This window comes from Zootermopsis nevadensis, unplaced genomic scaffold (genome assembly GCF_977971745.1).
Source record: "Zootermopsis nevadensis isolate Lab colony 2312 unplaced genomic scaffold, Znev_1.0 Znev_ptg000015l, whole genome shotgun sequence".
NCBI classification, from domain to species: domain Eukaryota; kingdom Metazoa; phylum Arthropoda; class Insecta; order Blattodea; family Termopsidae; genus Zootermopsis; species Zootermopsis nevadensis.
Genome location: NW_028259147.1, coordinates 7,209,564 through 7,237,478, shown reverse-complemented (window position 1 = coordinate 7,237,478; position 27,915 = coordinate 7,209,564). Strand labels below are relative to the sequence as shown.

Below are 27,915 nucleotides of genomic sequence, written 5' to 3'. Positions count from 1 at the left end.
TGCATGCACACAGTTTATTGAAGATAGGCACATTATTTAATTTTACATCCAGACTAATTACCTAGCCATGCTCAATTCACAAATTCAAACTTGTCTGAGGAAGAAAAAAGTTTACACAAGCTAAGATACAGATATTTATTAGAACTTCACATATTATTCCCACTGAACATAAATTTTAAATTTTCTCTCTCGCCTCCTCCCCCCATCACACAAGAAGCAACTGTTTCAAAATCATCACAATTTCTACGCTCACTTTACTTCCTGCCACATAACGAGACAGATACATTCACAATTCAGTGAAGGGCATACATGTGTCATATGTAAAGGATTAAGAACTAATACTTGGCATTTGAACACATGTCTAATTACTTCTTCACGTAGCTGTGCATGCAAAACTATGAGAATTTATTTTTAACTTGTCAACTGAGTGTACTTTCTTAGTGTGTAAATATTTGTTTCAGACAGAACATATTTAGTATAATTTTTTCTCATCAAGTTGACATGAATATACTAGAAATTCAATGGTGGTGATGGCGTTGTTGGAAGCTCACTGTCAGGAGACTGTTTAGGTCCAGTCTGTGATAAGTGTTTCACCACATCAATCCAATTCCAACCTCTAGGCCTGTCTCCTTTTCCATCTACACGATCCCACTGCTTCCTTTTCTGTGCCTTGCTTAGCTGTTCCTTTTTTACCATTTTTTTAGAGGCTGATTCCAGTGCCTGCCAAATGAAATTAATAAGTATATGATAATACAATGCCACATTAATAATAACACTACACATAAAAATAACATCAAATAGTTTAGTCACTTGTGATGGTGGCTTACCATGGATGTAGAAATTGGTTGCAAGTATATTTTTAATCTAGTTAGTATTAAAACTGCAAAGAACAAGTGGATTTATCATCATGTATGTGTTGTAAAAGCACGTTGATCACTTGTATTGTAACTTCATTGAACTTGATATTAACAGTGAGCTTCTAAATATCTTCTATAAAACTATATGTATAAGGCATACAGTTGGATTTTGCCAAGTGGCTAGAAGTTTTAAGTTGTATTTATGGAGTCCAGATTATTATTTCTGATTCTCAGTGCATTGCTAGATAAATATGTGTACCAGTTTATGTCAAATATCCATGTTTCAAACTGACAAATTAGGTTTCAGCTAAGAGCCTTCTCAGTATGTAGTATCAATTACTACAGATTCATAAATTCATGCTAGCATATTATCAGTTCCAAGTGAATTGTACATAGGATTTGTACCTGTGTTCCAGATATAGTTATCCTGTCGATACTGTCAGTCACATCATTCACGAAGCTGTCTGGTTGGCCAGCTAACAACTCTTCCAATTTCTCCTTCACAAACTCAAATAGTGTATATGTCATAGCTGTGCCCAGATATTGTTCTGCTTCTTCTTTCACTTGGGACACAACTTGGTCTTTTACATCCGGAACACTGTGTAACAAAAACAGCATTATATCACAGTACTGAGACTTGGAGCGGTTCTTAATGGCAAACTGGGATTTATCTTGCCATTCACCTGGAGGGAATGAGGAATGCCATAAAACACCTGTCAGGATCTTAAGTCAAACTACGTACCTCAAAATGTGAGTGATGGGTGATCTTGTTCCACTTGTTAGAAAACACCATCATTCATTTCTGAAGGCATTTATTGAACAACAGAAACTTAAGTAAAATAGGGAATAAAGCAGGCGTGGTTCATTTAAAGATACTTCAAAAAATTAATTAGAAGCTGCCACTATAATTCATTGCATTTAAGTGCACAGTGTACCACAAAAAGCAGTTTTTACTGTTATTTTATTATGACATTTGTATAAGCATTTTGAAATGTAGGTTGAACACTGCAAATGTAGTATTTGTTGATTTTACATATGATACATTTTCATTTGTAGTGTTTTTTGCATAAGGTTAATGAAATGAAAGTTTGTTCTTCCGAAGATAGCACTGTGATAAATTGTATTACTGCTCAACACAGAAAAGTTTAATTCCCGAAGTCTCATAACACAATGACTTTCTTGGAAAATTTCTAACTTAGGTTATGACTGTAAATGTATCATATGTTATAACTTACATGTGCTTATTGTAAAAAGTGTCCATGTTGATAGAGGGCTTTTCTGCAGGATATGATGCACCCCAGGAAATTTCCAATAAGAATGATTTTGGACTCTCATCTTCTCCATACTGCCATCAACAAAAAATTGTGACATTATAATAACACATATCCCATTTTAATATATGTTTATAAACAACTTCATTACCAATCCCAGTTAGTGGTTACCTTATATTGGAAAACAGTTGGAGAAAGATGTTTAAATGCTGGATCACCATCATATATGGATAACAGAACTTCACGTTCTTCTTCTTGTTGCTGTTTTATTTCTGACATAACTAACGCGAAGTGTATTAAGCCATTGACTGCAAACGTGACTTCCCAAAATATATGTTTATATATTTGGGGTTATTACGTTGGCTTACAAGGTTATTACACATAACCTCCTACGTAATAAGTATGAAACGAAACATATACTAATGGAAATAAAAAAACGCCTACAAAATCATTGAGAATATTTTGCTTCTCCATATAATATTTGTATCTCAGTCTGGATTAAAACTCCATACGAAATTGTTAATAATTAGGACAATCCACCTATTAAACCACCTCTACAATCACATTCATGAGTATTGATAGCATAAAAGACACCAAAGTACCTAGAGAGCACAGATCATATGGTTATAAGATAGCTTGCAGAGTTAAGTGTGTAGATGAACCGTGGTCATAGCTATATCCTGTTTGAGTGTTCTCGTTGATGAAGCTTTTATTACTCGAAATGAGACACTTAATTGCGTGTTGTGATAAAATTGTGCATGTTATCGCAGTCTTTAATTTCATACAGCAAAGAATTCGTAATCATGCACATTGTTTACTATACCCATTATTAGATTATTATCATTCGAGTCAGAGAGTAGTAATATAAATGGGATTGTCACTTTCTATAATATATGGTTGGATTGGTGCATTCATCCGTGCTTTTTGCGATATTTCTGTGCGTTGTTCGGTGCCATGAATTTCGAATTCAAAATTACGGTCATTGTGTAAATTTTACCCAGTATATCTCGGATTATTATATAGTATGAAAGGGTTTTGCGTACCATGGGCCAGTTAGCACCAAACAGAGACATATAGAATGTGTGTACAGTTGTGCATATATTAAGCTTTACTATTTTGTAACTATTAATGCTAAAATTGTGACAAACAAAATGACGGGAGAGATGTGAAAAGGTTACTTTAGTTTTGGCAGGGCCTAAGGTCTGTTTTTCGCTCTGCACATGCCTCGTTAACATTCTGTTCTTGGTCATACCTCATACCAATCTGGAGTTACAAATTCAACATTGTCTCTCTTTCTTCACATAAGATATTCAGTGCCATCAATTTTCACTTTCAACAGAATTTATTATACATATTCCCATAGGTAAAATGATAGTGGAGTAGTGTTTAGAGATTGAGGTTGCCAAGATTTTGAACCTTCTATTCAATTCTAATGCTGTGGAAAAAGGGACTTCTAATTTATACCTTCATAAGCAATCCTGCTCAGGGATGTGTGGTTCTCTTAAATGCCCAGAGGTCATTCACGATAAACTAAATTAATATTTTTCAGGACAGTGGATTGTAAGAGGAGGTTCAACATTTTCTTGCCCCTTGAATTTGTGGGCCATGCTCTACTTTTGTTATGAATTGGACTACATCTCTGTTGAGAGTGAAAATTATTGACACCATTTGAAATGAAAACTCAGAGATACAGTTGAGGCTGTAACTCTGGATGTACTCATTCATTTATCTCAAGAAATGAGATACGAGATGGTCATGTGCAAAAAAGCAGCAAATGAGGCTTACATTTAACTAAGCTAACAACACAAATTTTAACAGTTTCTCTTTCAATTCATTTCACTGTAGATATCACACGACACATATTCAAATTATTTTTACTCTATAACTTTTAAGTATGCATGACTTAAAAATATTTTTTATCAAATTTTTATGTGTTAATGAGTTCTGTATTTTGTCATACCAATGTTTGTAAAGGTAGCCATTTTTCAGAAAATTAAGTCTGATTTGAGCTACATGTGAAGCAGGTTTTATGTTGGAACAATGTAAGTTGACCATCTTTTGTTGGCTGCATATGACTATTTATCGTATTAACAACTATCATTCATATTATGTTGGGTCAATAAAACAAAAATTAAATATTAGTTTTATCAGTTTGCTTTATGTCTGATTTATTTCATTTCATCTAGACAAGTGATGGAACATTAAAATAGGCCGTGGACTATTGTGCTCAAATTCTTCGTAATTCTACATTCATGATCTTCCTGCAGTTTCTTATTCAGCACTATGTACCATTACAGTTGATAGAGTATCATTAACTAAACAAAGAATTGCGCTATAATGTCATTACATGTATAGTTTGTAAGAATATTTGTTTGGGGAGTGTAGAGTCAATATGGAATAGAATTTTGTATTAAGTGCAGTCTCTGACTGAATATAACCATCCCATATTCATGAGCATGCACCAATATATATTAATCATCTCACATGCCTTTACTCCTTGAAATATTAAAACCTCATCAAGGAAACATTAATATGTAATGAATCCAGTAATTGTATTTTGCCCAGGAGATGCCCTTTTCTAGAATGCAAATTAGGGATGTCTCATAGAGCCATGGAGGACATGAAGTGATTTAGTCAATCACTTTAGTTGCCTTGTACCATTTTTCCGAGAAAAATGAGACTGATAATATCATGGCTTTGTCTTGTGTTTATAGTTCATCAGAACCTGACCGTAATTGGTGATACAAAAGTAGAAGGAGCTGTAAGAATAAAGGAACTGAGGTAAATGTATTTTAAGTGTGTAAATAAGGAGTGTCTGTCCATGTATATGAGTGTGGTCATTCAGGAAATGCTGGACCAATGTGATCAATTTGTATTCGGTCAGTTGTAACCATACAGAGTGATGTAGGTAATGCTCATTAAATGACATAGGGAATAGGATAATATGATAGAGGCACAGAAGTTTGTCCATGCAGATATACATGTAAGTAATTAGGCAACTGGAAGAAAATACCACAATTCTGTAGTATGAGTCTGAAACTGTTAGATCATGGATTTAATGAGAGCATAATAAACTGGACATAAAAGTAAGACATAGTACAATGTGAAACAGTTCATAAGTACTTTAATAGCTGTTTTATGGTTCTATATATGCTGAGGTAGTGCCTCTGAAACAGGTTATTACCATTTCTTTCCACATCCTTTCCAATCATTTATAATTATGCTGCAGTTTTTGATTTAATGTTTTATACCAAAAAAACCCAAAAAAATGCATCATGAAGAAATTAATTCTGAAATGTATGCATTCATCTGGCATAATAGAGCAAGAGTAGTAAAGCAGTATATGGAACAGTAACAGGTTCGTCTACAAGTCTACTCTATAATTTATTTCTTTTCCTTGTTTGTAGATCTGCAAGTCTTTACAACTATGTGAAGAAAGTTGACTACAATGAAGATCTGGAGCATGTTGTAACTGACATTGTCACAGAGATGCTTTCAGATCTTAATTGTTTGGTTATTATGAATGACAACATTCAGCAAGATATTTTTGAAGGTCATTTCTTCAAAAAACTTGGAAGTGTCCCTTATTATAAGGTATTTCATTGCAGATTTTACTATGCCTGTCTAGTGACTTGTCTTTTGTATTATATTGGCATATAATATGCTTAATCTAGATGTAGACACAGAGAAAACTAAGTATATGTTCATGTCTCATCATCAGAATGCAGGACAAAATCGTACAAATGTAGATGATAAATCTTCTGAAAATGTGTCAAAGTTAAAATACTTGGGGATAAGTAACAAATCAAAATTACATTTATGATGAAGTTAAGAGTAGATTATATTTTGGGAATGCTTACTACTATTCAGTCCAGAATCTTCTGTTTTCCTGTGTTTTATGTAAAGATATAATAATTAATATATAAGCAATTACAGTTTTACCTTATGTTTTGTGTGAGTGTGAAACTTGGTCTTTCATATTAAGGGAAGAACATAGCTTGATGTTTGAGAACAGAATGATGAGGATAATATTTGAACCTAACATGGAGGAAGTGGCAGGAACTTTGAGAAAATGCATAATGATGAACTTCATAATTTGTACTCTTCCCCAAATACTATTAGGGTGATCAAATTGAGGAGGATGAGGTGGACAGAGCATGTAACATGCTTGGAAGTAAAAACAAATTGAGTTCTAACATTTGGCCAGAAAACCTGAAAGGAAAATACCTTTTGGAACATTTAGGAATAGATGGAAGATAATATTAAAGTGAATCTTTGATAAATCAGGTCAGAGGGTGTGGACTGAATTAATGCGGCTCAGAAAGGGTCCTGTGTTGGGCTTTTGTGAAGTACTATTAGTTTCTGTGAAAAGTGAACAATTTCTTGACTAGCTTCTCAAGGCCTCTGCTGTGTGTTTTATGTAATTCATTGTAATATGTAAAATTACTGCAATTACAAGATCACAGAAGTGGAAGAAGAAGAGGAAAGTAGTAGTAGGCTTATATGTTGTTTCAGATTAAATTAACTATACTTAGAACATAGTAATCTCCCTGATTTGATTACTGTAACCGTACTGTGCAAGGTTTGTGTACCTGGTAGTCTAGGGGTTGGACTTTTGTGTGGGAGTTCCCAGGATTGTGTTCAGTTTGATCTAGTTCATATTTCTATCACATACTTTCATCTTTCTTATGCTCAAAATATTTTTCTGAGCACTTTGTTTTCCAAACACAGTTTATTCCTCTAGAACTTTTATCATTAACGGTGCTGATAATGACACATAAAGAATGGAGGGACAGAATGAATGTCACATATAGTCATCAAAGACAAGCACCCCATCCCCATTGGTGTGTTTCATTCTGTTTTATCCATAATGAATGTCTAAAAGATTCAAATATAGTTTATAGCTTTATTATTCTGGAATCTAGTTATATTTGAACTTGTTGCATTCCTTTACAGGTGCTTGTCAAGGAAAAAGAAGATTTGCAGAGTCCAAACTACAAAACCCTTTCTGTAATTCGTCATGTCAAAAGAGCAGGATGTCAAGTTTATATTTTAATGATTTCAAATGGTGGGAAAGTGTCACGATTCCTCAAATTTGGAGACAGGTAATTTGAATTATATTTCACTTACAAAATTTGCAAGACCACTTAACAGAAATATATGTTAAAAGAGGATGTTTGAATAGAATCTTGAATACAGAATTATGTTAAAAAAATTGGTTAAATGTAAGTGGACAGATAAAGTTAAATTGAAAAATCATCATTTTAAGTATTATGACTAACTGCTGTATTGCAGATATTTCAGAATAGAACCTTACCCCTGAAATTCTAAAGGAAGGTTGTATTGGACCTGTAAAGTAACTCTAATCAGGTTAATTTAATTTGCGATCATATCTGTCAGATTATAACCCCTACTTTATATGCAGCTTAAATTATACTCCATAAATATGCTTCAAAATGGTTCCTCATATAAGAAATTGATATATGACAAAATATAGATCACATTAATGTCTACTTTTGAAACACTTAAAATACAAATTAAAATAATTTCTGATTTTGTTGCAGTGTAATAGATTCATCTTTGCAGCAGTAGATTTGTATCTGTATAAGTAAATATGCAATCTAATGAAGAATGAAAAATAGGAATGAATATGTTTGGGCAATGTCTACTCTATTGGCATACCAATTTATACTCTTTCTTATTCTGCATTAACTTATTTCAGGATACAAACTAAAGGTTTATAATAATTTGTTTTTAAGTTTCTTATGTTCATTAATGACTTTCCAAAAATTCTTGCAGACACAGAGTGCTTGACACCAGAGCCAAATTCATATTACTACATGACCACCGATTATTCCACTCCAGTCTGCACTATCTCTGGAGAAAAATTGTGAATGTCGTATTCTTACACCAGCAAGGAAGACATCATGGATCTGTTATAACTCGCCAAAAAATCCATCCATGGTATGACATCAGCACTGTGCCTTTTCCCTCACCCATTGATAGTACCTTTGTCCCACTTCACTTGGACACATGGCATCAGGGTAAATTCCGCTCTGGGGCTGATCTGTTCAGAAAGAAGACCTCAGACCTGAGAGGACAACAGCTCAGGGTTGTTACTTTCCAGCATCTACCAGCAAGCGTCAAAATGGCATCGCCTTCTCTTAGGATAGACAGTGTAGTGGAAGGCAATGGTCCTGTTGGCTTTGGAGGACTTGAGATAGAGGTAAGTATACATAAAGAGTTTTCAGGTGTATTTGGGAAGTGTAATAACAAAGTGTCATTTATTCATATTTTTCCAAAGGCTATTTGCAATCACATGTCACAAGGATGTATAAAGATATGAACAGATATATATGTCATTAGAGATGACTCTCATGTAATTGAAACATCCTAAGAAGAACAAACTATACAAATCTTCAAACCTGCACTAAATTACATAATCAAGTGACCAAAAGTTTCATAAATGCAATGCAATGCTACAACTGATTGATTGTGTTTTAGATAAACTGGTGAAAGAGCTGCAACATGTGTTTAGATATTTGTCAACACCAAACAAAAATGTCTAAACTAAACAGTCATATTTTCTGTTAAAATGTATTCATTCTATCTTCCAGCAATTTTAATTTATTAGGAATAGAATAAACCCACCAAATATTATGGTGTGGTTTGTACTCCTGCTTTGTTAGGCCAAGTCATGATTTGGAGACCAATGACCCTGAATGAGTTTTCCCATGATTTTTTTCAGTTCCTCCAAGCATATACAAGAACAATACCTTAAAACAGGTAACAATAATTTCTTCTTATTTCCTTTAAAAACCCATTCATAATAATTCCACCAGTTAACACAATTATTAAGGAACCAGGGAACAACAATGGGATAAACACAAAGTATATAAAAATGGCAATGTTGGTCTGCTTATTTTTAAAGTCATGTGGATTTGTAGTAGATAGTAATGTTTTTTAAGTACATATCACCTTCAGCCATAAAATGGAGAAAGTATGTTTTCCAAAACATTGGTATCACCCTATGATTCCAAATGGTTTTATAACCATCATCAGCTCTTCACTTTTAGAGAAAATAACTGAAATACTGAATATGTAGACATGCAAAATTCTTGATACACTGAACTTCTTCACCTTTGTCTGTGTTTCAGGTTTTAAGGACACTTGCAACTGTAATGAATTTCCATCCAGATGTGTATGAAGCAGAGAATGCAGATGTGGAACAATGGGGTCGCAGACAATTGAATGGATCCTATTCAGGTCTGCTGGGAGAAGTGATGAGTGGACAGGCTGACATTGCACTGGGAAATTTATATTACACACCATACTATTTGGAACTCATAGATCTGACCATTCCATACACTACAGAGTGTCTCACCTTTCTCACGCCAGAATCGCTCACTAACAACTCTTGGATGACGCTTATTCTACCTTTCAGGTAAGAATCATAGCAAGTAACTGCCCATGAGAGTGGCAGTAAATTCAGTTTATTGATTGGTTATTAGGTTGTTTAACCCTTTCCATGCTTTGGTATTTAGCAGAAAGACATTGCTTTGTTTTATACTTTCACAGTAATTTATAAATTAAGTTTGTTAGAAGCTGGAGATAATTATTTTGAAGCATCAAGAGATTGTAGGACAGGTTTCTTTTCATTGATCATTCCAGAGAGCAGAGATATACAGAGAAGAATTAATAGTTCGAATATTATAGATTATCATCTATCCTAATATGAATTCTTTTATGATTTACCCAAAGTCTCTCCTGGTAAGTGCTGAAATAGTTCCTTGAAACAGAACTGACTCCTACATTTGTACACTCACCATTCATCACCATATTGGTCATTCATCACTACATAACCTTTGCAGTTGAAACACTGCCATTAATTGACCAGAGAATTAACTGTAATGTTTGTCCTCATTTTTATTTGTATTTGTTCAGGCCATTGATGTGGGCTGCAGTATTTGTGGCTCTGATTCTGGCTGGATTTGTGTTTTATGCCCTGGCCAACTACCACATCCACATTGTATCTACTGCAATGAACTTGCAAACAAATAATGCCATCATGGTACAAGAAAGAAGCAAAATAAATGACAGCAAAGTAATACATATACAAGAAGAGAGGAATAAAACTGGTGATGGTCTTTACTTATTCAGCAAGTTGGAAAATGGAATCTTGTACACATACGGCATGCTGCTATTGATTTCTCTCCCAAAGTTTCCATCAGATTGGTCTCTCCGGGTCCTGACAGGATGGTGGTGGATCTACTGCATTCTACTAGTGGTTGCTTATCGAGCAAGCATGACAGCAATTCTTGCCAACCCAACTCCCAGGTAAGACATCTTTTTCAAAATAGTTTTTCTTGAAACATCACCATTCATTATTTATGTCTTTTTAAGTGTTTATTTAAATTTTATTCTAAATCAGAGCTCACCTGGAACTTAAAAATCTGAACAGTAAGTACAGTGAAATCTTTTTTATTTGCCATACTGTTAATTGCTGTTAAAATTTTACGCTATTTGAAGGTATATTTCTCTGCATTGAAAAGCACACTTTGCATTGATGGATGGAACTGTATACTGTGTATACAGAATACTTTAACATTATTCTTTCAAGAAACCCCACAGTGTAAGAAATTAGTGTTTTAGATACTGATCAGGTTAAAGCTATAATGAATTTTATGTTTATATGTTCAGGGATAAAATTGCAAAGATGTCCAATTCTGAAAAATTGGATGAATTGTGGCTAACACACTGCTAAGATTTTTTGTCGTGAAAGGGTTAATGTACAATACCCTAACCTCAGCCCAGCCCTTAAAATAAGCAAACCAATGTGTGCCAGTATGAGCTGCAGTAATTCAGTCAGTAATGTGACAGACAGTAGGCTGGATGACTGAGGTTTGATTCTTGGCAAGGGCAGGGATCTCTTTCCACCATATGCAGACTTGCTAGATTCCTATTGTGTGTGCAGTGGGGGCTCTCTCCTTGCAGTATGTGTATACGAACACATACCGTTAAAAAAAAGGCAACAGAGTTCACTGCAGACAAAAATGTCACTGGCTTCAGTGAATTTGCCACAGCTATTATAGCAGAATGTAGTAAAATTAAGTGTCCCATATTTTGTATATTGAAATACCATGTATAATAGACAATTAAATCAACACATCTGATATTGTCAGGTCATAGTGAATTTGTACGGCACAGGAAATGGTGAAACATGAAGGAAGTAAAATATCGAAAAGCTGAGTGTTTACAGAAGAATTCATAAGCTAATAATGAAAAATCAGAGTGTTTTAATTTAATTTTATTAGATTAATAGTATATTATAGTGATATTTATGAATTTCAAAGGGTCACCATAGACACAATGGAGCAGTTGGTAGACAACCATATTACTTGTGGAGGCTGGGGTGAAGAGATAAAGCAATTCTTTCTTACTTCATTGGATATTTCAGGACAAAAAATTGGCCTCAAGTTTGAGGTCATCTATGATACTGATCTTGCAGTTGAAAAAGTGGCTAAAGGAGAATTTGCTTACTATGAAAATATTTATTTTCTACAATATTTACGTGTTAGAAGACAACTTATAGTGAAGGAAGTTGGTACCAAAAAAGATGTGAACACAAATGAAGAATCAGGAGGAAACAGGAATCTCCATATAATGCATGACTGTGTAATTCACATGCCTGTATCAATTGGCCTTCAGAAAAACTCGCCTCTAAAGCCCCACATGGATAGATTCTTACGTCGCATTGTTGAAGCAGGTCTTATCAAGAAATGGCTCAAAGATGTGATGCTCAGTATTGTGTCAGTGGATAATACAGACAAAGAAGACGGCAACAAACCTCTGATGAATCTTCAGAAGCTTTATGGGGCTTTTGTGGCCCTTGGTGTGGGATACTTGATAAGCATATGTGCTTTTGCTGGGGAGAAGATACACTGGCAATGTGTTGTAAAGAAAAGTCCATTGTTTGATAAGTATGCAATTAATATTTATTATGACCATCAGAAATCTTCAAAAGCTATTAAAAAATAATTATAGAATAAATTTTACATAATATTTCTGCATAAACTGTTACTGTAATTCACATAACCAGAAATTCTACATAAATCTGTTATCCCCTAAACAAAATCTATTTCCCCATACATTTAGACAGAATAAAATTTATGCATCTGTGGAGTGAAAAAGTATATATCTGGAGCCCTACACATAACAGTAACATAATATTATATAAAAATATTTCCATTAGATATATTAATGTATAAAATTCACAACCATAAACTATTACTGACCTTGCTGACACCTAGACTTTTTAACTATTTACCATTACTACAAGCTTCTCCCTGATAATATATTTGCTGTGCAATACAGTACTTTGGCACATATTCATAATTACATTATCAATGCTTTCTCAAAATATTAAGAGTGCTAACCATCAGACCATGACATCGTATGTGAATCTACTGACCAATTCAAAGCTTGGAATGCTGGCGCCAGTGAACCACGTCCTCCCACCATGAAGGTCTCTCAAATACTTGTGGATTCTGGAATAATGTAGCCTGCAGGTTCTGGTATACCTTGCCGTCTGATTTTCCAAGCACAGAATTCAGGACAAAGTCAGGTGGTGCAAGAACATCAACCAGTGCCACAGCTTCAGGCTTGAGCTTTGAAAACAAATCCAAGATCCCATCTCTAAGCAGCTGGGCTGGCTCAGATCCTACTGCATAACCTCCTGAAATACAACACAGCATTGTACATTAAGTACTTGAAATCCAAATTAGCCTCTTGACGCCAAACCAAGACTTGTATCCATGCCAAATATATTTATTTCAATGTTATACCATGGACAAGAATTGTATGCAGTATACACCACTTGACCTATTAGATGTATAAGATTTAATTATAATGCTGAATTATTTGTATTACATAAAAATCAGTGATTCAAAATATACTCATAAACATAAAAAAGGTTGTTTCTGTTCTTAAGCACCATGCCACAAAGATATACAGGGAAGAGGAGGCAAAGCTCAAGACATTCTTAACCTCAACACTAGATGAATGTTAGTGGTCAGTTTCATGTTATTTGCCACTTTATCTGCATGGAGAGAGCCCCCAATATGGCTGTCTAGGAGGATGCATGGCCCCCAAAGTCTTGACATGACAGCAAATATCACATGCAGTTCTGGAAATAATTCATAAAAGCTGCTTTCCTGTTATACAGACTTCCAGACCTACAAATATTCTGTTTTAAAAATGGTCATCTTCTGGATTGTAGCGCCATGTAGTGTGATAGAAGATGAGTGGCACTCATCACCTTGATGATGGAGGCAACAATGACCTCCGAAATGTTGGTATACTTGTACCAGACTAGATGGTGCTACAACCCAGAAGACAGCTATCTTCAGACCCAATGCCATGAGGTCTAATTCTAAGAAAGTCAAAATCTTTAACTGCTTGCAATTTGTAAATATGTTGTAGACTTTGGGGGGGGGGGGGGGGGGGGTGTCATCATGTTTGTAATTACCAGCTTCATTTCCATCTCACAAGTTGTGCATCTGCCACGTTATTACTACCAACTGTAGGAAATTTAAAAGAGTGAATTGTGACCTCCAGTAGAATAATGTTCATATCATATTTTGTGAAAATCAATCAAATAATTTGAAAGTTGACAGACGGAGATAGATGGCATGGTGATCATGCAAGTTCTCGTTATATCAAAGCTGCCCTATACTTTCTATTTCCCTAAGAAAGCAAAGTAGGATAAAAATTTCTGCTCTTGATAGGAATCAAATCTTAATGGTCCAGTTCACAGCCAGTCACTAATGACTGAGCTATCCCAGATGAACAAAATTTATTCATAGTGGGTGAAAAATGCTTTTATCATTCCAGTTAGCTAATAAGACAGCCACGGAAGCAGGAATGTGGTTTTCTGCTATGAATCTGTTCCTTCTGTGGTGAACTAAATCAGGCTGGTTAGTGCAAAGACTTTTGACAAAGATGTGTCATCAAATGGATGGACAATTTTGGGCAGTTTTCCATTATCTTTGTTTAGACCACCACACAATATTTTGGTATCTGGCTCTGCTTCAGTTATCATGTGAACAACCTAATAAATTGGGCCCACTGGAAAAAGCTAATCTGATTAGGTTGTCTACCTAATGATGGAAGCAGAACTAGCTTCCAAAACATTGTGTGTTTTTAAATGAAGATGAAAACTATTCAAGAATATTCATCAGTTTACTGAGCTGGCCCAGTCTCAGGTTTAGCTTTGGTCGTAGATCTACTATCAGAGAGTACATACCTTGGTAGAGTGCAACAAGATGTTTTTCAAGGCTATAAGCACCATACAGAGAGCACAACTTTAGTAGCACCGCCTTAACCTGTGTATCTAGCCCATCACTCGTAATGTGTGTCAAAAAATTATGAAGAATAAAATGCTGGAACCAAAAAATCTGTAATTAACACTATTTTCATAAACAAAAATGCAAAGTTATGGTCCAGTTTGGAGGACATATTTTTCACAAATATATTCTTTACAGTGTTTATGTTCATTTATTACAGATACAACTCTATTCTTGTAAAACAAATCACACTACAATATTACATTGCACAGAGTGATAAATTATTTTTATTTCAAATTGGTAAATACACATAAACTCAAAAACTGTTTCTAATAAAAGTTTTAGATCTTAATGAGTTCTATTTTATGTCACATACTAAAAGTTTTGCAATGATGAGCTATTTTTGATATGTTTGATTAGAGTTACATTCATAACTTCATGTAAAGCAAGTGTTAATAACATATTGATATGCGCCAAAATTAAATCTGTTTGACAACTTGGTGTCCATCCTGCCTGTTCAGCATAAAAATGTGACATTTCATGAATTGAAAATCTAGAGGCAATAACAAAGCCAGAATTGTCACACTTTGTGTATATGTGAACTAAGTGTACATTTTGTAACCCATTTAATTACATCCAAAAATGCATTTAGACTCTGTGAAGTGGTAATTCATGATTACATAATGTGGGGAATAATTAAATTTTATCAATGTATTTAAGCATGACAGTCTGTTCATACTGCTTGAAATGATTATGTGTGCACAAATGGGCATGGCAAAGCTTATACATGTTTATGAACAGTCTAAAAGTGCAAAGTTCAAACAACTCACCTCAATAAATGCTAGTGATAAAGTTTTAGCGAAGAACACTTGTGAGTCATTCTTGGCACTGAACATGTCCTTACCAATTTGATTCTGGGATTCAATTTTATTTGCGGTGGCTTGCAACAACCAACACACTAACCACTTGTAGGCAGCTAACAGAACTAGAAATAGAAATAGTGTATTCTAAGTCTGAGTGATAATTTGGTAATCCATTTATGTTAAGATGCTATAATTTACAGATTTCATTATATGCAATATTTTAATAGAATATACATTGTGATTGTGAATAGTTAATAAATTAGGAGGGATGTGGGAGGAAACATGTGGCCTATTTAAATATGTCAAAATTTGTCTGAAAGGACAGGATAGGCAGTCTCCAAGCTGAGATTCAAACCCAGTACCTACTATATAAAAGAATCATACAATAAAGTACCAATTACATGACAGTGTAACTGATGTTAAATCATAAAGGTACAAGGTTATAGCTGTTGTAACTTATTTCCATGTCTAGTCATGCTTTTTTAACATCCAAAAATGAATATGTGAATAAATGACCACTGAATACACTAAGAAAAGATACAAAATACTGAAAGTGTGGACACATACAAAAGAAGGACTTTTTGGAGAATAGAGCTGAATGAAGAAGGCCTTAATGTAGGATGACCCTAGTGGATTCAATGGAGGATGATCAATAATGTCATGATGATGAGCAGGTTTTACCTTAAGATGAAGACAGATTCCAACCTCCAAAATGTTGTGTTCTATTAAATCTGGGGTGATGGATAATGTCCATAATGTAAAAAATGTTGGAGTTTTATAAAAGATATCTGTGCTCAAGACAGTTAGCAGAAATTTAAATGATTTGTATGGTTATGTCATGCAGTAGAAAGGTGGACTATCATCCACATCTGATCATGGCTACATAACTTCTGATACAGTCTTGACTGACTGATTCTTCGGCTTTTTAATAATACCTTTCAACTTCATATGTTTGGTAGTGTCAAATGGCGGGACGATTACAAAAGAAGCTGTTGTAGCCTATTTTAAGGTATTGCTGCAGCATTTGTTTGAAGGATTAAGGAAAACCACGACAAATCTGTCATAATAGTTGATCAATGGGCTCAGATTTATAATACGAAGCAGCAGTGTTAATCATTTGATTGTGACATTAAATAACTTATGAACAACTCATTCAAAATAGGCATAATGTTCACTGTATACCTTCAGGATTAACAGTTTCTTCTACAGTTTTTGCAACAAATCTGGTTTTCAAGATTTCATCTATGTTTGTGAGGAAGTCAGCTGATCCCATTGGAGTGGATATTGGTCCTCCTCTTGTCCTGATTTTATTATTCCATAGCTGCAGCAACCAATTGCTAGTCTGCTGAAGCAACACGTTGTTTTCACCCTCATATGTGCAATTGGCATCATTGGCATTACGAAGATCACCCAGGCCAGACACTAAGGAGAAATTTTCAAGGCACTATGTCATTAAGCTCTGAATATTTCTATTTAGTGATGAAATTTGTAAAATAAAGTATACAAACAAAAACAATATTATTGCTGCTTTGGCAAAAAACCAGTCGGGAACAAAATTTGTGTCAATAACAAGACATGTTAAGTAAAAGGAGAATTCAAGAGAAGGTGATCAGATCAAAATGGAACAAATGATAAGGAAAGATGTCACACAGAAGGAAGAACATTTGAAGAATTTGAGAAGCTATGGGAAGATGTACAGATGGTGACATGTGGTTGTAAAATCTGATAGCAGATACACTACACAAATTGATGGTCAAATTATGGGTATATGCTATGCATTGGACAACAAGAGGTTCTAATGAAAGCAAATACACGCTGTACACTACCTTTGAGGTATCCATGTCCTCCACAGGCCTCACGACAGTCCTGTATTGCATCCTTTGCAGTCCATCCAGCTAGTGGCTTCCCTGCTGAAGAAAGGGCATGGATTTCCATTCCTAGATCTGCCTGCAGAAACACACAAGAAAAACTGTACAAGACAGGAGAGAGTGCCTTGTGACTTTATTCATATAATCTTTCTATAAACAAGGCTAGGAAAGTGTACAGGATATCGAAAGTAAATGTACTTTGTAAGCCACATATGAAGATATGTATGAATTTCTATTGATGGTTTCTTTAATGATACTGACAGCAGCTCATCAGAAGCTTTGAATGATGGGATGAGTAATGAATTGGAAAATATGTGGAAGGAAGTGGTCATGGCCTAATTTAAGGCATTTATTTGCTTACAGCAATAGAAGAAAACTACAAAAACCCATAATCAGGACAACTGATCTCTGGGCTAAAATTTTAGGCTGGAATGTTCCAAATATGAAGGAGTACTAAGCACTCTGCTGGGATGTAAGACTGATCTATAAACTGTATTTGAAAATTTATTTACTTATTCAGTCATAATCCTTCCCAGTATTAGAATTAGATGGCCTGCTATGGGTATTACAAAGCAGAACATTTCCTTGTTTTACTCAAGTAATTCTAAGAATCTTTTTAGCCATGGTATTAGATGTGTTAATCATTTGGTTCTATTAACAGGGAGTTAATTAACCAAAAGATACATGAAATAACTTCTGGTGCAAAAGCCTCTGATCATGCATTCTGTGTACAAAATAAACAGAGGGTATACATGAAGTGTGTCTGAAACTAAAGATTTTGATAAAATATGGTATGACGAGGGGAGTTACATTAAAAATTATAAAGCAGTTTTAATTTTTGTTCATCATCATCTAGCAGTCAATGAATTAGACCAGTTGACCCATTCTCTCCTTAACTGCCGAAGTCTTAAAGGCCATCTTCATTTTCTTAATCCATGTACTTCACAATTTTTAATATTATGGGAAGTCAACCTCTTTGAATTCTGTTAATATGCTAAATTCAACTGGATTTATATTTCAAAACTTTATCCAATATAAGCTATGCTTTTAGATCTTTTACACTTTTTTTATGTCCAAGTGCATTTCACTGTTCTCATGAATTTCATTTCAGTGGCTCTAATTCTGGTTGGCTCTTGTTTTGATTGTCTAGTTCTCACTCTGATACAAAAATGATGACATGAGAAATTTTAGATTCTATACCTTTCTTTCCTTCATGACATTAAGCAGCCCAAGTAATAAAGTATTACATAACTTCTTAAATAATTTTATTGATTATAACTAGTTCACTTTGGTGGGCTGTCACCCATAAAATGCCACTGTTTCTCTATCTAAACTGTCATAATATATTTGCATATTTATTCAGTTATAAGCTGATATATGTAATTCATCCTCTGAATTTGACATTATTACTTAGACATCTGTAGAGCAGTGTGTTGAAACATTTATTTCTTGCTGTCTATATTTAACAAAGTTTTTGGAGATAATGGGCATCCCTGATGCATTGCAAAATTAATGGGTGTAGATACAGATAATTTTGAGTTGTTTAATTATTTCATTTATTGTTGTATGGGCTAAAAACAAGATGACATAAGCTTTAGAACTCATTAAGATCTACAGCTCTATACGAAATAATCTTTTGCTATGGCGAATATTCAATGAAATACTAGGAAAAGATAATTTCTGACTCTGTGCAGTATGATACTGCAGTGGGATTGGCTTTTTTCAGTATATTTGTATCTGCAATAAATGGAGTATGTAACCTAGCAAATACTCTATTTGGAAAATACCTATCCACAATAGTTTACTTACCATTTCATCACTTTTGTCCCCCATCATAGTTTTGACAGTAAAGTCTCCAATGATCTTGTTGAAGTAATCTGAGAAAATTTTCATTGCAAATGCAGCTGCAAGATGGGGAAGTAATCTACTTTGCTGAAAGACAATATGATAAAGACTTCATATTAAGTGTGTATTTATTGTATGACATCAAATAAAATTACAGAATTATTCTGTACCTGAAGTTGATATTCAAGAACAGGGAATTCATTGCCATTCTCAGGTCCAAACTGTTTCCTGACTGCTGAGTAACGGACTGCAATGGTTACAGCACTAGTGAGATATGACATGCAGATTCCAATAATAGATACTCGACCATTTGAAAGGGCTCCAAATGAAGCACCTAAACAAATTGATACAACATACTGCAGAAACTGTTAGTAGCAATTGGTAAAAGGGCCAGTGGTTATGGTGGTAGTGGTACTAAAGGTGGCAGGATGCAGGTTACAAATTCTGAGATGGAGATTAGGGGATGATAGTACCTTAGTACAGCTCATGACTGCATCTTTCCCATTTCATTATCACAGTCATCATCTCCTTTGATGTGGCTGAAAAAACATCTTTAAATCAAGAAACAGGCATAACCCCAAAGGAAAGCTGTGTTCAATAATACAAAATTCATACCCATCCTCTTTTTAGGATCCTTGATCGTACTGATGTATTGTCCTTCAAGGCTGACATCTCCAGTCTTGTTCAGTAGATTCTCTCGTGGAATCCTATAATTTTGGAATATGACAAATCCATTGTCAACTCCATTCAGGGCAATCTTTTCGCCCAGGTCACCAACAATGACTCCAGGAAAGGCACACAGAGTTTTAGTATTTCTTATAGGAACAACAAATGCATGGAGACCATGGTTGGTGCCATCAGCAGTGAATAACTGGGCGTAGATAATAGCATGGGTGCAGCACTTCCCTAAAAAAGAATTTATCTTTGCTGAAATAAGTAACATTTTGGACTTAAGAAACATGAGTTTTCCCTTTATGTTTCTATGAAAATGGAACTAGAATGAGAATTCAGGAGAGGGTTCAATGGCAGATATTTGTCAACAGTGTTAACTTTCAGGTTCCATACGAGCATGAAATGTCTTCACCTTATATTATTAACAAGTGGAAGAAAATCATGTCTTTTAGTCACACATTACAAGCAGTGTTCAATAAGTAACATCTGAGGGTGTGATGCACTCCTGTTTACTACCATGACATGGACATCCAACATAATGGTTAACTGACAAACCTCCCTGTTTATCCACATAATTTCCAAAGTGACTGAAACATTTGTCCATGCAATATGATACCTGTTTGATTCCTGTAGAGAAGGGAAGAGATTTGTTTAACTCATCGTCTTCCTAATACGCTAAAATGCTCTCCATAACCATGCCCACCCTCATTCAGTCATCACTCCTGAAGTAGTTTCATGGAGAATGTCTTTCCCACCATATAGCCTGGATCTTTCACCTACTGACTTCCACCATTTTAGACCACTGAAGAAACACTCTAAAGGAAAACATCGCTAATATAATGACAAAGCGAAAAGCAAGGTGCACAGTTATGTGCAAATAGAGTCCTGATTTCTTCTCTGCTGGAATTGAACAGGTATATATTGCTGGGACAAGCATCTAAATTACTCTGGCAATTTGTGAAAAAATAGAGGCTTTGGCCATTAATAATTGTATTGGATATCTATGTTAACTTAGTAAATACAAATGTAACATCTCAGATGTTACTTGCAGAGCACTTTTCACACCTGCCAGGTCAAGTCTGTAAAAGTTTGCTTAAAAATGTCAAAATTAAAACCATTTGTACCTCAAAACAAAACTTCAGTATGTCTCTGCCGTAACTTGGTGGTGCTTGTTGTCGGAATCGTCATCATGTCTTTTGTTATGATCTGTTTGATCTTCCTCTTTTCCATGATACAGATTTTGCTACCCTTAATATTGAAATGATAATCAGCAGAGAAAATCTGCAGCTTTAACATTTTAACTACTGTACAGTCTGGCATATATATATATATATATATATATATATATTTTACAAAGTTCATAGTCTGTCAGAGATGAGTTAAAGGATGGAAGAATATATATTAGTTTATTCCAGAATATGCTGCGATAATACTTTTCAATATTCCATGACTATTTCCACATTTTCTAAATTCATCATTCACAAGCATACTGCTATCCAGTATTATATAATACATAGCTTACAAAACATCATTACATGAACCATGGAATAAGCAAAGAAGAAATGCTGTGGAGATGTAAAGGGACTATAGAAACAGATCAGTGTTTTGTCACTTACCCAAGCTGCCTACCCAACATTTTGCAGCCTCAAAGTCTGGTGTGTGTATTATAAATTCCTGGGTTTTGGGATCATACGTGGCAGTTGTTCTCAAGCCCTTGGTATTGGTACCATGAGATATTTCTGTTAATGCAAAGCAGCCACCAATCTAAAAGTATGACAAATACCCATAACACATCAAATTAGTGATGGGAATGTCAATTAACAATGATGTATTTATACAAACACGAAAATTCGGCAATTATTAACATAAATATTCAATAATCCTATTTGTGTTATAAGTCACATTATTTACAAAATCGATTGCCTATTATGCCAGTTAACTATCAGACCAAAACCATGCTGAGCCCAACCATTCTGTGAGCCTGTTCCAAGAGGTTACATACAGTCCATACACTTACTGTTCCTTCATCAATAGCTTCCACAAAATGATAGTGCCTTGCAGTTCCCATACTAGAGATTGTATTTGAAAACATAGAGAAAGTCAAAAGGAATTTTACTGCAAATGATGGGTTCATCTGGAACAGCGCAGAGTTCATAGCAAATATCTGAAAATAAAAAATCTTTTATTATTTATGAATATTACAACTGGAAAAACAAGTTCTTTGTTTACTTAATTCACTTATTAATGGGAATTATTTGACCTGTACAAGGATGTTAGTTGATTGGTTGGTTACTTGCTTAGTTTACAAGATCTTTGGTGAGTCATAGCGATATAGATCTGATGTAAAGGAAATGTCACTATCAAAGTTGAGGTTAAGTTTACTCGTTTACTTCTTATTTTTGGCTAGTACAAAATCCCTTGGCTGCATAAATACATTTTAAAATATTTTTAATGTTATTGTTTAGACTAACTTCCAGCTTTACAATCACTCTCAGATTCAGAATCTGCAAATAAGAGTTTACTAATGTTATCTTCTGCAAACTGTATTTAAATCCTATTAACTAAAAAATCAAATTACTTTCCTAGCTGGTCACTTTAAAGTAATAGCAGTTCATGCAATGAAAATATTTAAGGTACCTATTTTATTTTCAATTCCAAGTTATTTTCTTAATACTTAATGTGACAAAAGTTCCTTACACTTTAAAGCCAGCAGACTCAGTGTATATCTGGCACTTTTATCATGAGTTTCTACAATAGATGTCACACCAAACATTACATATGAGTGGTTAGCATTCTTGCTTCATATCTGGGAGGTCCCAGGTTCAATTTTGACCTAGAGACCTGCTATCCTGAGATTTTACATCATTGGATTGATATTGTCTGAAATACTGACAACATTGTCAAGTAAAACATAAATGAACACATAACAACTTGTCCTGCTGCAAATCAGTGCAATGCATCTGTGCATATTTACCAACCTTTCTAATGTCTGCAGCGAGTTCTTCAAGTGGAAGAAAATTATATTGTTTAATACGGTACATCTGCCTTGTTGCCAGATGCCGCTGTTCATCCAAACTTAATGATGACTGTGGGTGCTGAAACAGTGGGTCTGCTTCCAAAGTCCCCCATATCTTCATCTTAAAGAGGTAACAAGACTTCTACTGTAACTGATTTCTATTAGACTTGTGCATATTAACTACAAAACTGCATACCCAGAAGGTACAGCACAATCAAAACCATTGACTATAAACCTTAACCAGTTCAGTCTGGTTCAAATAACAGTCTATTTCCTAAAGAACCATTTTAATATTATTGCATCATCCCTTCAATCACCACTTAATTTTCTCAGTGGCCACTTCCTGTAATGTCTCTCCACCAAAACTGTATATGCTTCTCTTATCTCTACCATAAGAGAAGTTACATCACTGTAATAAATTAAATTAAAGTACCTTGCTCTGTCCTGATATTTCAAAGTTTCTGTTGAAGTTTTCATCAGAGGTAAACAAAATACTGAAAACATTTATTACACTGACTCTCAAAGCAATGCTGCTGACAAATTTTAGATGTTTCATCACAAACCTTTCTTGTCTACCTAAATTAAGTAAGAATAAAATATTTTCATGTTAACACAAACATTATGAGTAAAGGAGTTCAAGGTAGCTGACAGTGGGTTTTAACCTAAAATCTCCCCTCTAAATATGACACACCAAGCATTGTTATGTGCTTTCCCTTAAGGTTATATGCTCTTGAGAAGACTGACACCTCAGTTTGGTTGGAAGGGTGAGAAATCTACATGAAGTTTAACTCAAGTGTTAATTTTCATGATTTTTATCGCTTAATGCCTGTGGGCATGATCTTTGACCATCAAGTTCACTTCCCATTTTGCATTTATATTGATCTAAGTATTTTGTGACCCCAACTGAAAAACACTATATTCACAGTCTTTATTAAATCAAGGACCTCCATTGATAAGCTGAGTACATCATTATGAAGAGGTTTCATTGTATTTATATTTGTACTTTAAGGTAAACATTTAATTTCATATTGCAGTAACTTAGTAATGGTATTTTTCTGGGTGTGTGCACTATAATATGCATGCTGTCCATGGTGAACATTAAACTTAGTTTTTGTTGCCACAGACTACAGAACAGCATCTGGTATGGTGCAAATTTTGAAATAAATTGTATTTACATATTAGAGTTAGAAAAAAACATGCGCGCATACACACGCACAGAGGTTGATCATTAATAGTTATATTCAACATGTGGTATGTTTTGTATTCATATTCCTGCACTCTTATAGAACAATGATTTCTGCAGATACATATTTATGGCTGTGCATACTGTGGAAAAAGAAAGTTTATGGAACACTGCTACAGAAGTAGTAAAAGTGAAAAATGCAAGATTACAACATCTAGAGGCATTTCTGTGATCAACATCATAGAAATTCTCAAAAATATATTACTGTATATAAAATATACAGGTAGGTGAATTTCCCATTATGCTCTCGAAAAACATTTATATTAGAAGACTCACCGCCATGAAACCTCAAATTCTACAACATTTATTTTTTTTAAAAAACTTACATGTTTAATGAGATAAACACAAAATGTCATCCACAATTCTTCATAATCCATGATTCATATTTTGTCACTAAACTTTAATACAGAATTCCCACATAGAATATGATAGAAATCTACCAAGAGGTTCAGATTACACAAATGAACATTCTTAATGTTTGCTTTACATAAAGACATGTAGAATCATGTGTTTATTCAGCAGTATGCAGTAAACAGCAAGTTGTCTGAGTACCAGAACCTGCCTGAAATTTGTAAACTAATGGATGAAACATGAAAGTAATCTGGTAAATATACCAAATCGTCCCTGGGGACTTGCTGGGATAAAATTATTTTATTTTATGTCTTTGAAAAACACACAATGAATTACAATTTTATTTTACTGGTGAACTAAGCTAACATTTGTTGAACCCTGGCCATTTTTACTAAAAATAGTAAAGAAATAAAAATAAATCTGTCTCACTTTATGCCATGTAGGCACTTGAGGGGGACAGGAGGTATAGCATCTACTCATTCTTAACCTCAGCACTAGATAGGGGTGATCAGTGGTCAGTGTCACACCCTGGTCACACTTTACCCCCGGGAAAGGACCAGGTAAAATCCTTCTGCCTGTCAGGAAATATGTTCAGCATTACTTTGAATCCTGTAATTGTCTCATCTTCCAGAAACAATTTTAATTTCTTCCAGTCAAAAGATGCTTGCTTTCTATACACATCAAGTGGTCCTGGAGGAAAATCTGGTAACAGTTCATTCTCTCCCATTCTTCTTGTCATACTGCTAAAACACTTTTTAACCTGAAATAACAAAAACTCTATAATCCCACATTAATGAAGTCAGTGGCTGTCTTCTGGGTTGTTGCACTATATAGTCTGGTACAAGTTTACCGACATTTCAGAGGTCCTTGCTGCCATGGCACAACAACCCAGAAGACAGTCATCTTCAGACTCACCACCACGAAAACCTCAAATCCTATTAATGAAGTAGACTGTAAAAATAAACACAACAAAAACACCATTACAAATGAGAAATATTACTATTAACTTTTCATTAATTTTCTGCCCTATATAAGGCCTCTGTAGTTAATACAACCTCATTTTTTGTGAAACATATTATGTGAATTGCTCCAAATATGTTTCTTAATGAACTATCGAACATTTGAATCTATATTAACTGACCCCAGATCCTACATAACCTCAGATATTCGGAAATTAGTATATAATTTGGATTGTAAACTCCTCCCTTCAAAACTACCATCAATATCCACATTTAGATTATAAATCCTCCCACAATTGCCATTATCTGTTGCGTGACTTAGCAGAAACTTACAAACCCATTTAAAAAAACTTGTGATCTGCCCGTCATCCACATACACTTACGTGATGATATCATAGATAGTTCTATAAGTAAGAATGTAAACTACGATGCGGAAGTATATGTATGTAAATATACCTCTACCAGTAACCCGCGTATAATTTTTTTTGTCTGTTGTAAGCAAACCGCATTCAACTACTTTCACACATAAAGCCACGGATTAAATATGAGGCTACAGTACAGATACTGTGTGATTTTATCACCTCTGCCAAGATATGGAAAGATGTCATTTGATTGGCTATCAAATTTAAGGTTTAAAATGAAGGTTTGGAGTCTTATGCAGCATGAGGATATAATATAAAACCCTCTTTTGGATTGTGTTTGAATCACGAAATGAGAATTGATATACTGAAATTCGTGTGCAATATGTTAATGGAGGTAAATATATGTCATAATTGTAGTAATGCTTCTTGGCTTTGATCCGAATTTATTATGTCACATACTGCCCACCAGGAACGTTAAGTTGTGTAGGGTAGCATGTCTTCTGTACTGTAGATGGGTTATACTTTGCAATTTTGTAAGCTTGATTTTAATCTTTACTTCTTTTCTGTGAAACTAGAGAGACATCTGCGAAGAAGTTGCTGCTATCATTTTCAGACTGAATGAAGTGTCCACGTGCATACCCAGTCACTTCAAACAAGCTATGAGGAGACTGAGTGTCAAACCAGATGCTAATTATGAATAATGTTGCTTAGGAATTCAGAATCAGAGGGTTATCTTGAATTTGCAAAAGCACAGGGGTAATGGGAGCCAGTCAAATTATGGACTGGCCAACAAAGGTTCAATTCCTGGCAGGGCAAAGTTGCCTCTGCACCCAACTGGCTGTGGGTTTGCACCCAGCCTCCTATCCAGTGGGTACTAGGTGTCCTTTCTGGGGGGGTAAAAATGGCATGATGCTGACCACTAAACCCCGTGTAGTGTTGAGGTCAAGAGGTCAAAGGAGATTTTCCTCCTCTCGCTCAAAGATCCTCCATGGCATGTGGTGGGACAGCTTTACTTTATTGGGGTAATGAACTTCAATAAACTATCAGACCAGTTTTATTCAAACTGTGTTGAGCTGTTTTCATTTCTGATCAGTTGAGAAACCTTGATATTTGTGTGAATACATCTTCTAACGCTTATAACATGTATGCAGGAATGGCTGCAGTCTCCTCATTAATGTCTCCTGTGATGTTATTGATGACGTGAGGATTCTTCATGGCGTCAGATGTCTTTTGAGACAACCTGGTTTTGAATGTGTTTTTGCCAGTCTGGAGCATTGTGTCTGCTTGCTCGTGGACACCAGGGATGAAGACTGTCAGCACCTTGCGACAGAAGATATAATTTCTGAAGGACCAAGGTATGCACATACATAACAAACATCTGATTACCATTAATAATTAAATTATGGTTTTATTTCTGAAATGAGGACATCACTGTGTATCTTATATAATATTTGCATTATATTACTAATTTAAAGGAAATCACCTGTACCATACGTCCCACCCTTGTACTGCTAACTGATGTACAATCAATTTTCATTGCCTTGAATATGCGTAGACACTCAGGCAGAAGTGAGGCATCAGTTTCTGTGCAAGTGGGGTGTTCCCATCTGCACCGCACACCAACTGCAAGGATCGCTATATGGATGGTGCAGTAACGTCACATGCTTCTCACCATTACGAAGCTGCTCCTGTTTGTTTATATGTTTGGCTGAAAAGTTCCAGGGTAGATTAGAAGGGCATGGACATGTTCAGGGAGAGGGCCTTACTTGTTCTTCAGGCCTTGTATAAAAAAGGAGGGCGTGGAGAGTCTAAGGCATGAAGTCACAGAGAGTTAGATTACCTCAGAGGAAACATATTTGGAAACTGACTATGAATGCAGCTCAGAAAAAGAGGAGTGCCAGGGAAAACCTTATCTACTTTATGGAATCCTGACTTCAGATAGGCCCAGGAACATGGGAGTGTCTAGGACAAAATGTGTACTGACTCATGATATCCTGAGTTACACAAGTTCCATAAAAGAAATATACGCCTGTAGTTTGGTGAATCATGACTGGAAATTTGCTGTGCTTGTTAAGAAAAATGTAGAACTATGTACGTAGGGCTTAGGAAGTAAACGAATGTAAATTTCCTCTGCTGTGTTCATTTATATAAGACTGTGTAGCCTTATAACTAAAATGGGGGTGTGCTTACGCTAACTGGGTTTTGTCACGGTGGAAGCCTAGACTATTCGAACTAGGGTCTGTTGCTGCTGATGAGAGGTTATC

At 35.0% G+C, this 27,915-nt stretch overlaps 3 protein-coding genes across 8 annotated transcripts; 1 reads left to right on the top strand and 2 right to left on the bottom strand.

The window, feature by feature from the left end:
* Window positions 1-121: 121 nt before the first annotated feature.
* On the bottom strand, window positions 122-2,730 carry LOC110831214 (RWD domain-containing protein 4). The gene is made up of 4 exons (XM_022066959.2): window positions 2,300-2,730; window positions 2,093-2,202; window positions 1,263-1,455; window positions 122-720 (listed from the first exon to the last, which is right to left on the bottom strand). The coding sequence occupies exons 1-4, from the start codon at window positions 2,405-2,407 to the stop codon at window positions 511-513; spliced, it is 621 nt and encodes a 206-aa protein (XP_021922651.1). The 5' UTR covers window positions 2,408-2,730; the 3' UTR covers window positions 122-510.
* Window positions 1,454-27,779, top strand: Ir68a (Ionotropic receptor 68a). 6 transcript variants are annotated; one of them, XR_015535253.1, is made up of 10 exons: window positions 2,835-2,925; window positions 4,843-4,909; window positions 5,536-5,722; window positions 7,085-7,233; window positions 7,928-8,354; window positions 9,286-9,572; window positions 10,073-10,465; window positions 22,777-26,045; window positions 26,803-27,006; window positions 27,207-27,779. XR_015535253.1 is itself a non-coding variant. In XM_022066942.2 (8 exons), the coding sequence occupies exons 3-8, from the start codon at window positions 5,618-5,620 to the stop codon at window positions 12,164-12,166; spliced, it is 2,046 nt and encodes a 681-aa protein (XP_021922634.1). In that variant the 5' UTR covers window positions 1,454-1,607; window positions 4,843-4,909; window positions 5,536-5,617; the 3' UTR covers window positions 12,167-12,306. The 6 variants fall into 6 exon arrangements, 5 of the variants coding, with proteins under 5 accessions (XP_021922634.1, XP_087205302.1, XP_021922633.1 ...); XM_022066942.2 differs by lacking the exons at window positions 2,835-2,925; window positions 22,777-26,045; window positions 26,803-27,006; window positions 27,207-27,779 and adding exons at window positions 1,454-1,607; window positions 11,482-12,306; XM_087349176.1 differs by lacking the exons at window positions 22,777-26,045; window positions 26,803-27,006; window positions 27,207-27,779 and adding an exon at window positions 11,482-12,306.
* Window positions 12,098-25,754, bottom strand: LOC110831211 (peroxisomal acyl-coenzyme A oxidase 3). The gene is made up of 13 exons (XM_022066944.2): window positions 25,623-25,754; window positions 24,932-25,090; window positions 22,699-22,857; window positions 21,738-21,884; window positions 21,337-21,484; window positions 19,664-19,954; window positions 19,219-19,382; window positions 19,013-19,135; window positions 17,162-17,282; window positions 16,518-16,757; window positions 15,303-15,457; window positions 14,433-14,568; window positions 12,098-12,863 (listed from the first exon to the last, which is right to left on the bottom strand). The coding sequence occupies exons 1-13, from the start codon at window positions 25,683-25,685 to the stop codon at window positions 12,604-12,606; spliced, it is 2,166 nt and encodes a 721-aa protein (XP_021922636.1). The 5' UTR covers window positions 25,686-25,754; the 3' UTR covers window positions 12,098-12,603.
* Window positions 27,780-27,915: the final 136 nt, after the last annotated feature.